The sequence below is a fragment of the Onychostoma macrolepis genome, chromosome 22 (genome assembly GCF_012432095.1).
Source record: "Onychostoma macrolepis isolate SWU-2019 chromosome 22, ASM1243209v1, whole genome shotgun sequence".
Lineage (NCBI taxonomy): Eukaryota > Metazoa > Chordata > Actinopteri > Cypriniformes > Cyprinidae > Onychostoma > Onychostoma macrolepis.
Genome location: NC_081176.1, coordinates 22,782,456 through 22,794,766, shown reverse-complemented (window position 1 = coordinate 22,794,766; position 12,311 = coordinate 22,782,456). Strand labels below are relative to the sequence as shown.

Below are 12,311 nucleotides of genomic sequence, written 5' to 3'. Positions count from 1 at the left end.
TTAATAATTTGTAATAATTTGATGCTGTTGTTCTGTAAAGAAAATTGATTTGTGTCGATATTAAAAACAATAGTTTTACTGATCACTTGCTCATTGTATTTTACAAAAGATTTATACTTTAAGCTCTGGTTTAGTCATTTTGTTGAATGAAATAAATCCAGCCACACATGCTAGTGGTCAAACGAACCAACCCAGGTAAGTTGTATAGACATAATTTATTTCAGTTCACAGTGCATACAGTAGTACCAGTAGTTTCTGTAATAAAACATCAGACTGACCTAATTTGGACTTGAAAACGATTTAACTGCACTGAGAGCATGCGGCGGACTTCATCCAGCTTCATTCACTCAAAAGCACTTCAACCACCACAAACTAAATTGATCACATGGAGAGTGCATATGCACCTACCAGTAAACATTCAAGAAAATGAAGCATGACTGGTGTCTATCATCATATTGAATAGAATCAGCTGTACAGATTTTTTGTGTAACAAAATATGTTGCATTGTGTTGAACATTCAGAAGCAGTTTGGAGAGTCCAGTGATTCAGCTACAGCAGCTTGTTACTCAATTTACAAAGGAATTCAACAGCAAAACAGACGGAAAATGAAGAACGTCACAATACTACAAAGTAAGAACACGTGAATGGTACCATAAAAGTTGACATCATATTTCTTTGCTGATAAAGAAGTGCGCTCATGCATCTGTAAATTAATACCCCCCCAAAAAATACCATAGAACTTTACAACAAAAATGCACATCAATAACAAGTAAAAAGAAAAAAAGATTTTGGGTAGCACTTTCCTTAATATATGTGGTGACTATCTAGTTTCAAGTAGTGTTTAAATTTAAACAGCTGGTGAACAGTAACTGGATCAAATTGAATATAACAAAGCAAAACTTGGTAGTTTCTATGCTGCAACATTAACTGTGACCAGATTTCAAATAATGCTAAACAACATTAAATAAAATTATCTCTACTTTAATAACAAATACGTAAATTAGATAGAAAATGGGTTAAATACCGTTTCAAGGCAAAATTCTAGCTATTCTGAATTTTCAGTCATTACCAAAGACAAATATCAAGAAGTTATTTAAAATACAGAGCACACTTAAAGACATGGACAACAATGATAAACCAAATACACAGTATCAAAAACAATAGAGAATACACGAAGAATGCAATGTAAAACTGATCACATGGCCATTGTGAGACGCTTCGGTTGAGTTCCTGTGCACTTGATTGGTATTCGACAGGCTGATGGTCTTTCTTGTGTCAACCATATATCTACAAACAGGTTATTAGTCAGAAAATAAAATAAAATAAAAATACTACTGATTTTCTACTATTATTTACTATTATACAGTATTTCAGGTTTCGGTTAAAGTACCAATATTATGTGATTTAGAAACCATAATTAAAAACTCTAAACTAAATGCTAAAGTACCTGTAATACATATAAGCTCTGTTCTAAAACCTAAACTTAGTATCATGTACATTAAGGTGCGGCCATATTATGGATTCAAAACGTTGATCAACAGAAAGTTGACTGATTTTAAAGTGACATCAGAGTGAGCTGTGGTTCATACATCGCTACACTATTGACAGTCGACCTTTTTTGCCCACAAAATTTGGCTAATCTGACTGCACCTTTACAGATAAAGAGCTGCTGTCTACGTAGAGTGTATTAAATCAGTAATGTATGAGATTCCATTTGTGAGTTAGAAGGCAGCTGCCTAGCATTTAAAACAATTATTCAAGCAGATGAACTCAGTTAAGGCACAACCCTGCATTTAAATGGGAATGGGGGTCAGTTTCATTTCAGAACTTCCCTTAAGTTGCTGATTGTTAAAAATAGTACACATATATATCTTCCCGTTTACAGGAAATACCTTTGAGCAATGTTAGCAAAAATGATTAAAGTGAAAAGAATATGGAAGCTTTCTGTTTCTGCCACAGGTTGAAAACAAAATAGAAACAACAACAAAACAAGGTAATTGTGATTTTATCTCACAATTCATGTTACTTAGAATTGTGGGATATAAACTCAGAATTCAGACTTTTTTCCTCACAATTGTACCTTTGCAAAGACCAGCCACAAATCATGTTCTCACACAATGAAAAATACATCATGGAGCAAAGAGGAAACGGACAATGTGCGACTTTAGGTATGAAACACAGTCTCAGCTTTCAAACTTTGTCATTTTGTAAGAAATTCAAACAATAAATACTGTTTTGTGGCTCTTTAATGTGTCGTGACAGATCGCTGTAGTGCCTCAGTTCAAGCTGCATGTGAACCGTTCATCTCTTCCTCTTTACTAGTTATAGCGCAAAATAAACATGAATGAACATCAGAAGGTAACTTGTTTCAACTGAGGAAATATGTCAATACAAAGCATTTTTCAAGTTTAAGTCCACCAACATTATTCTACTCTCCGGTCTGGTTTGTTTGTTGTTTTGTGTGACATATTCAGCGTTATGATTGGCCAGATAGCCTGTCAATCAAACTTGAGTTTACATCTCGCAATTATCATTATTATAGTTTACTTTTTTTCTCAGAATTCCTAATTAACATCTCGATTTTTTTTCCTGCCACAGAAAAAAAAAGGTAATTATTATTATTATCTCACAGTTCTGACGTTTTTCCTCGCAATTGCAAGTTTCTCACAATTGTAACTTTTCTTCTCAGAACTACGAGTTTATATTTCTTAATTTTGAGTCTATATCTTGTAATTCTTACTTTTTTCTCAGAATTGAGAAAAAAGTCAGAATTGTGAGATAAAATGTCACAATTATTATTTTTTTTTAAATCCTGTGGTGGGTAGAAGCTTCCATGACATCTTGCATTTAAGCTAGCTTAGCTATTTAAGCATGACATCTTGCATTTCACCTTTTACTTATTTTATTTATTTTTCATATGCATATCATCCGTGTTGACATTGTTACTCCAACCACATGTCCTTGCATGTCTTGTGGGTACAGAGCAAAAACTAAATGTGACTAAAAGTTTGTATTTAGTAGGGGTTTTACCCAGTGAATAAATAACATAATGGCAATTTAAGTTGATTGATAACAGATCTTGCATAGTTCATCAGGACATCTGATTTGTTCAAAGGCTGAAGCATATATCGTTCCAGGACAGCTTTGAGTTAAGCCGCTACGTTAAGAAGCCTAGCTTGATTGAGACAGGGTCCTAAACTTTGAATGATTTTACAGCCATATCGTTACCACAGCAGATTACGCAGGAGGGGTGAGGAGAGTCATTAAAGTGTCAGACAATATGACACATGTCCTAAATCACTCTGCTCAATGACCTAAATAATTCATCAGCCACTAAAGAAACAAGTGCTGGATCTAATGACCACTTCCTGTTTGGTGTAGCAGTACAGTTTTGAATGAGATGATATAAATGAAATGAGTGAAACAGAAGACAAGGCAAATCTTTCCATAGCTAAAATGATCTGCAAGCAGTTCTGTTGAGTTTTAATGTGCAAATGTTAGTATTCAAGGGAGCTAGTTATGTTCAAATGTCTAGCTAGCTAGAAGTTGAAAGTTTAACTTTGTAACTTGTTTAGCAAGATTCACTTCAAATCACTATGAAAGTAGTTCAGGTGAAAGAAAACTAGCTATAGATGAAGATGCCTGGCATTTGAATATGCCTACTTACCTACTATATAGTAGGCGAAAAATGGTACATGAAAAGAGTAGTACGACTGAATTCGTTGTATAGAGTGGTGGAACTATGATGTGACTTTGTAGGCAAAAACCCGGAAGCGAGTTAGCATTAGCACTTCCGGATCCATCGTCCCAGAGTCAATGGGTTTTTTGAATGGGATTTTGGTTAAATCCCTAAAATAAGGTCCGTTGTTCACACAGGCTCAAGATACTTTCACGTTTTATTCTATGACATAAAACACACCAGTTACACCACACTCGTGATTTTTTTCAACTGTTACGTTGAAAAAAAGACGGTTGCTAACAAGTTGCTAAATGGGACTACAGGCGCTGTCGGAGACATTAAACGCCATCACGCCGAACAGTTTATCAATTTATAGTATTTTCCAATTGAAGTATAATTTGTAATAAAATTAATTGTAGAATAATCAATTAATACTTTCCCGCATTTTATATTGTTGTTCGACAATGTTTTTTTTGCTTTGCCCCCAAATGCAACAAGTCTTCGGATGGAAGATGCTCGTTTTATCGCTTTCCTGATACAGAGACTCTGGGTTCGTACCATAAGGTAAACTCGTATGATTATTCTTAAAGCCACATTAAAATGAAATGTTTACGGCCGCATGAAGCTGTTAGAAAGCATATACGTTGAGGATTTCTATCCTTGCTTCCTAGAAGCAAGGATAAAATAACATTTTGTGTACCCACCCAAACAAAATGATATCTGAAATGTGATACTTTATTCACTAAAATAAGTTTAATCTTACCATATCCAAAAAACTCACTCACTCTGCTGTTATTTAATAGATTAAATGTACTAGAATTTTATTGAATAGCACGTGGAGACACCTTTACAAAGTGACGTCATAGTTCCCCCACTCTATAAAACTGTAGGCAAAAGGTACCCAGTTTACTCACTACTTTTTGCAATATTTTGAAGTGCACATTCAATGTATAATTTATTATCCCTTGAGGCCACTGAAGAGGAGTCGTAAATGGCAGTGAAGCCACGCAAACATTGTAAGTCACATGACAATGACAAAAGGGCGGACGTAGTACTACACATTCATACTCTAGAGAATAGACTTTTTTTTTTTAAAGGTTGCGAAATTTGTTTCATTTACGATAATGCTGCTACAGCGCCTCTTGTGGTAACGCTGAGAATGCAACATGTACTTGTTACGTTACAATTTTTACAACTTTGTGTGAAATTGAGCTTGTTAGCTAGAAGCGTTCGTGTTCCTGTACTTGCGTAGAGTATATTTCTGGCCTTCGTACAGAATAAGACTATAATAAGGGGTTTAAAACATTTATTTATCAGTAACAAGTATTCCTCTTTGCACTGGGCATCAGCAGCACCAGTATTTTCACACTTAAATATCAATATACTAAGTTTATTAGTCCTTAAAAAACATAATTGGGATTTCGGTATTTTTTCGATTTTGTCTAAAGAAATTAAAATGCTAACATCTCATCATGGATAAAAGCATAAACCTGAGAACTGTCTTGAAAAAATATTTTTTTTTTTTCAAAAATATAGCAAATTGAGAACCAGTTGTCCACCTGGCCTAGATATATATATATATCTCTTTATAAGACGCGTCACATGCAAAAGATAATGATAGTAGTTAGCAAGATAGCCAGCTACAGTGGCACAGTTAGGAAATACTGTGTAAAAGCAAATAAAATCTGTTTAAGGCATTATATTAAGCTGAGATTTGCTCGCTATTTAAATACTTTCGTACGATTTAGTAAAATATACAGGGGAAAATCTGTCCCTCATCCACAGTGATTTATCGAAACAGTGATTTGAAACTACGCAAGTGCAATCATCTGTTGAAATAAATAAAACTGGATGTTAAATGCTGACATAAATCCCTTTAAACCTCGTCCTTTCCAACCACCAGTTCTGAATGATACCGTTTGTTATTTCGGACCGAATGTAAGATATAAGAGGACCAAACATTCACATTAACTAAAAAACACCTTTGCAAACACTTCATGCAAAGAGTGCTGGTGTGACGTCAGAGGACAGCGTGAATACTAAAAGAGAAAGGTTAGACGTGAGTGTTGTGCCGTTTTCTCAGGATTTGTCCAGGCTGGTGTTGTTTCGGATGTGCGTGAGCTCCTGGTTGCTTTTGAGGTCCATGCTCATGCGACACATGGACTCGATTTCCTCCAGCAAGCCTTTCTCCTGAGTCTCGTTCCCTCTTTCTTTCACATTTGTCTCCTGGGGCTGTTTTTCCCTCTCCCACGGAACGAGGACCGAAGGTTGTCCGCTTGCTGCCTTCTGCTGGGCATGTTCCTGGGAAGGCCTCTGAATTTTTCTTGAAAAGACCTTCTGTCGGGAGAGGCTGCAGCTTGCTGGTTGTCGGTTGTCTGGGCTCAGCTGGGAACTGCTGGGTTTGTTCGTGTCGCAAGGTACCGAGAGTTGAACTTTTGATGTCTCTGGGAGAGAGTTCCTCGGGTTCTCTTCATTGGCAAGGTCATTGGGAAGGGGAGGACGGACAGGAAGGGAACGGGAGCTGGCTTGGCGTCGAGGCGAAGGTGGGAGATGCTTACCATGGACGGCGCTGTCGTCTTGACCCATATTCCATCCGCCTTGTTCTCCATTTTCTACTTCACAACCGATCTGAGCAGGACTACTTCCTAGTGGGGACTTGCAATTTTTCTGGAAACAGTACAAATGACAAGCTCACAAGGCCATGCTATTGTTCATGCACACATTCATCTACAAAGCATGGACGTCAACATAAAATCAGTACCCAATATACTTCCAATAGTATATTCTGAATCTATCTAATAGTAACATTTAGTAATGAATAATTGGTAAAAATAATTTCATGTTAAATAAAAAAAAAAAAAAAAAAAGCAAAGTTATATTAAAATGTGTAAGATTCCAAAATTTGGATAAAATTTTAAAAGATTATTTTTGTTTTATAAAATTATAAATTCAATTAACTAAACAACTAATAAATTAAAAAATACAAATAAATACAAAAAAGATAATCCATCTAAAAGTCTAGTAATAAGATCTTATAAATATAAGACTTATAAAATAATAAAATAACAGAAAAACATTTTATATAAGATTTAGAAAAATAGGTCCCACTTTATATTAGGTGGCCTTAACTACTATGTACTTACATTTAAATTAATCATTTGATACAATGCACTTATTGTGTACATACATGTCTTTACATTGTACTTATATTTTTAAAAATACATATATGTAATTACATCTGTAATTAATTTCTGCAATTAAATTTATAATTACACTGTTGACTCATCCCTTACACCTTAACCCACTTAAACCAACCCAGACCACCAAATCTGTCCCTAACCTTACCTGCATCCCACCTCAATAGCAGCAAAAGTGTTTTGCAATACAATATGACCACAATAAGTACATTGTACTTATTTTTTGATGTAAGTTCATAGTAGTTAAGGCCACCTAATATAAAGTGTGACCGAAAAATATATAGAAAATAGACTAAGAAATAAAATATAATAAAAATAATAAAATTGACAAATAAATATTTTCAAAATTAATAATTAAAATAAATATTATTAACTAAAAATCATTAATAAATAAATAAATTTACCATAGAAAAAATAAAATAAAAATAAAAATAAAGGCATAATATAAATAAAATCCCTCACCGTGGGATTGTAGTCTAGGTCTTCGATTGATCTGAAAAAGTCCAGGCTCTTGGCGGCAGACAGTCGCCCTTGTTCAATGTGGGATGTACTGAGAGAGTCCAAAATCTCCTCCAGCAGGTTCATCTGCCCCGTTTGACTAACTTCAGACTGAAACTCTAAATCAGACTCATCACTGTCCCCATTGTATGACGCCACTTCCCCGCTGTCCTCAGAGGATATTCTGCACACACACACACACACACACACACACAAAGCCATGTGGGAGAGAAAAAAGCACCAGAGGGCAGTGTTGCATTGACGAATGGATGATGTTTACCCATAAAAGGTTTGGAAAACATACTGTAATCGAATTCAAACCCTTACCTGCTGGCTGTGTCGTCATTGTTGTCGTTATAACCGTCTGGAAAACACAGGCTCATGTGTGGAGACGACTTTGGATTTTGATGCTAAAACAGAAGAGCGACACGTTAAATTCCCACCTAATCTACTAAAGCAACACATTTCCTGAAAGAAACTTTGCATCTCATGTCCCCATTACAGAGCGACAACATTAATTCCTGTCCTCTACGTAGGTGCTCGTTCTGCTAATCCCTCGGCTTTTATAACGCACCTGTGTAACACGTTTAATTGGCAAATTAAAGAATTGAAGCATTATAGGGCACAGCTTCACGCTGCGGCCCCAGGCTTTAGGGCTCGCCATTAACTAGCCATCCACGACGCGAACACGCACACGCAAACACGCCGCCACTCACTAAAGTAGCCCATAAACTGCCGTTTGCCACATTATCAAAGCACGCTACTAAACCAAAGCCCTTTTAAAGAGGCCGAGGTGCGAGAAAAACGTCACGCTACGTTGCCAACCGGACGGGGCGGATCTGGTCAAGTCTCGCCGTAATGGCTCGGCCAAGAAGCTTCTTGCCATTTTGGGTATCGCTGCCTGACGAATGGGTTAACGGCCACCCTGTCCATAAAAATAGCTAAGAGATGCGTGTACCGAACGCTTTGCCATTGGAATAAACAGGAACACATGTTGGGCGCTGATTGCCCCACTCGCTAGTAGCCGGCAGCTATAATGAAAGCGATTACGGGGGGTTCAGGCCTTGAATCCTCCAAAAGGCTTTAATGGATTCCTGTGTCAGGGCCATAAATCTGGCCGGCAAGCCACTTTGGCTTAAGTGAAGGGGCTGGATGCACCTGCGGAACTGTGTCACATTCATTTGGTGTCGGCGGGGTGTGTGTGTGTGTGTGTTTGCCCTGCAACACTGTTTGCAGTTATGTAGCCCCTTGAGTTGCGGAGCAGGCCGTGTTGTTCAGAGAGCGGCCCCTCTCTGGCGCTTTCTACGAGCGGAGGTGTTTATTAAAACAAGGTGAGTGCAAGCCCTCTGCAGGATGGCAACACCAGGCCTGAATCTCAAACACCTACCGAAACTAAAAAGCAAACTATCAACACATACAGTCAGGTATATGCACTAAAAACTAGAAGAAACGGCTAGTTAGCTAAATGCTAATTATTCGAAAATGATGATTCATCAGATTAATTTTTTATTCAGCTAAGCTGAGAGCTTTTGAGATCATTTGAAGTATAATCTTAACCTTAAAAAAAACCTGAAGTAAATATAAGTAGTTAGCTTATGCAAAACCTGCAGCTAGAACGCTAGAGTGGTTAAGCTACTGATCAGTGGTTGCTAATGTGTTTTTAGCATGTAGCTACGCAGTGGCTAGGGTGTTTTGGGTAGTTTCTTACTGAACCAAATCAAAGGAAGTTCATACTTAGTGCTGTGAGTGTGAAAGAGTAGTAATAGTAATGCTAGTCGTAGCAAATGGCTAATTACACTTCAAGACAACACAGCACAGGATGCTGGGAAACAGCAATGAGACAAAGTCAGGCCTAAACTTCACCGTCACTTCATTCTTTAGTTCTCTCAACACATTCAGTTGAGAGAAAGAAAAAAAAGAAAGAAAGAAGAATCGATTTGTCAGCTAACTGGTTTACCGCCACATTGCTATAGTGGTTGCTAGTACATTGATTTGTGGCTGCTAAAGTGTTTGGACAGTTTTTTTTATCATGTTGCTATGCAGATACTAGGGTGTTTTGTAAGTCAAAAGAAGTTTATATTTAAGGTTATGGGTTAGTATGCATGATTAATGCAAGACTAAAAGCTAAATAATAGTTAAAAACATTTAAAAAAAATGAAGAAAGCCATAAGTATTAATATTGTAATTGTACATAATATTGTAATTGTACTGTAGTACTGTAAAATAAAATAATAACGACAACAACAACATTATTTTCTTAGCTACTCAGTTTTTTCCATTACAATGTATAGTGTATTTAATTTAAAAAAATATATATTTTCTTAAAGTTTTTATATTGAGCAATAATAATAATAATAATAATAATAATAATAATAATAATAATAATAATAATTAAAATCATACTGACAGTAGCCACAATTTTTTATTTATTTTTTTGGCCAAATTATGCAGTCTGAAAAATAAATGAATAAAACAAATAAATACACACACATGCATACAAACAATTTTAAATCAGAAAACCAGCAGATTGTTTCTACAATCGTAATGGTAATAGCAATGCATGTCTTAGCAAATCGCTAATTATGTTCTAGGATGACACAGCAGAGAATGCCGGGAAGTAACATTAAGACAAAGTCGGCTTTAAACATTACCGTCACTTCATTCTTTCCAAAGTAAGTCGTGAAACAAAGTCAAAGGCCAGGAAAAGAATCAGGATATGAAATAAAATAATAAAAGCCGTTTGAGCCACTGTTCCGAGACAGGCCAAAACCGCCGATTTGGAAAACAAGCAGACATGTGCCTATTTGCTTCTTTTACGTGTACCCTAAATCAGCACAGACATATTGAGCCGCCACAGGTCAGCGTCTGCTCCTTAAACTGCCTGTTCAAATCCACACGGAAAATGGGCTGTCTTCAGTCGAAGCGGCGAGCAGACATCACGCTCTTCAACGGAGACTTTAAAACCGTTAAAACTTCATCTCTCTTGTCAGGGCAGGCCGTTTTAAGAGAAAATCCCAGTTTGCTTCTAGCGTGGCCAAGTTGTAAGAAGCGGCAACAGGGCTTTACGTTGCAGCCAATCGTCTCGTCGATTTAATAGCCAGGCTTACATTATATATTTCATATGCTATTTCAGACCAGGCACTGATCTCATGCGCTTGGCAGGGTATGGAAAGGGAAGATATGCCTGGAAAATGCAAACAAAACCCCTGCGCCTCCAAGCCAAAATTTAAGCCAGCATCTGCTGAGCTATTCAAGCAGTTCCCCTTTAAACAAAGCCCAGGACCCCTTCTCAGGCAACTTCCCTCCAACTGGCTCCGGCTAAAAGCAACTTTCCGAATATCAGAGAGCAGGAGAGCGCAAGAAAGAGTCTGGATCTGTGCGTCGTTCACGAGCATCCAGTAGGTGGCACTTTGGTTACAGCCGAGAGGGTTTCCTCCCCTCCTATGAGCTTTGCATCTCCGTCTCATTGTCGTCTCATGCAGATGTGCGCCTTCTCTCTGTTTGCAGCGAAACGTCCACCGGCCAAAAGCGCTTTCTCTCCATTTGTACGTCAATGTTTTTTGACACCCAACGAATCCATCTCGACGCTGGCAGTCCTCCAGACCTACGTGTTTTCACAGAGCTCTGACTGGGAGCTCTATCTCACACGTTCTCACATTCACGCATCCGTACAAACAGCCATGAACCTGCGTGAGATGAGTTTCGAAAGAATAAGCCATATCTAAATGTCATTTCATTAACAAAAGACATGGATGTAGATATAAACGCATTCAAGAGAATTTCCAGTAAACCCATTTTCCTTCTGTGGCTCATTTTGGATTGAAAAAGGATACTCAATGAGGAAAATTGTTTTCATTATTTTGATGAAAGAATACAAAAACGTATTCTTTCTTTGAGATGTGCAAGAACGAGTATTATAAGAATATTATTGGTTAAATCGACAGCACTTGTGGCGTAATGTTGATTATAACATCTGTTATTTCATAATTTACATTTTTTCACTCCTCTTTAAAAACAAATTAAATATGGGTTAAAATGAGACAAATGGAAGCGAATGGAATCTGTAAACATTGAAATACTCATTGTTTCAATAGTATAGCCATTAAATGTGAGTGTTAACACAACGTTAGTGTGACTAAAGTCACAACTAATCTTTTCTGTGTAAAGTTAAATCCAATTTTACTTCACGACAACTAAATTTCGACATTGTAACAACTAAAATTATATATTTTTTGACTTTACAGCTCAAATGATACACAAGTTTTAACAAGAATTTATGTAAGGGATTTATAAGATTAATATCTTCACATTTCTGCTGTTAAATCCCCCCCAAAATTATCCCCATTCACTTTCATTGTAAGTTTCGCAACGTAACCTTGATTTTTACTTATTTACTTTTTAAGAAAACGAGTCGAAATTTTACATTTTGACCACAAATGCAGTCAAATGAGCTTAACTTGTTTTGAACCTAGAATATTTAATAAAGTAAATCAGATTAATTTTGATTCCACGACTTGAAGAGTTCCACAGCTGTAACGTAATCATGTTTACAGTGGTCACTGCTTAGGGCGGTATGTAAATGAAGGTGGAAGCTCATAAGCCGGAGCAGGAAGTGTGTATGAATTATACACAACTTGAACAGAGCTTTTTGGACTCTTTAATATGCAGCGCTGCTGAACTGGCCACGGCTATAGGGGATCCATCTGCCAGCTTCATCCAGAGCGTGTGTGTGTGTGGAGTCATTCCCCAGAGGCTGTGTGCCACTCAGAGGAGGCAGCCGCAACACACACACACACCCATAGCTTCAGTCGCGGGGAATAAGCAGGAGATAGAGATCAGCTCCACTCTGCCCCAGGCCCTGCTACTGACACCCAGTCTGGCTTTCACAGCCCCTCAGGCTCGACCTGAACACCAGCCCCTTATACTGTACGCCGCAT

At 37.3% G+C, this 12,311-nt stretch overlaps 1 protein-coding gene across 9 annotated transcripts in view; it reads right to left on the bottom strand.

Annotated features, from left to right (window-relative positions):
- Window positions 1–196: 196 nt before the first annotated feature.
- The window catches only part of dennd1b (DENN/MADD domain containing 1B), a 106,089-nt gene continuing 93,974 nt past the window's right edge, over window positions 197–12,311 (bottom strand). For all 9 annotated transcript variants that reach the window (XM_058761829.1, XM_058761834.1, XM_058761831.1 and 6 more), the window contains 3 exons: window positions 7,702–7,784; window positions 7,339–7,558; window positions 197–6,346 (listed from right to left, as the gene is read on the bottom strand). In XM_058761829.1, coding sequence (XP_058617812.1) covers window positions 5,759–6,346; window positions 7,339–7,558; window positions 7,702–7,784 — 891 coding nt within the window. In that variant the 3' untranslated portion in view covers window positions 197–5,758. The remainder of the gene's footprint in view (window positions 6,347–7,338; window positions 7,559–7,701; window positions 7,785–12,311) is intronic.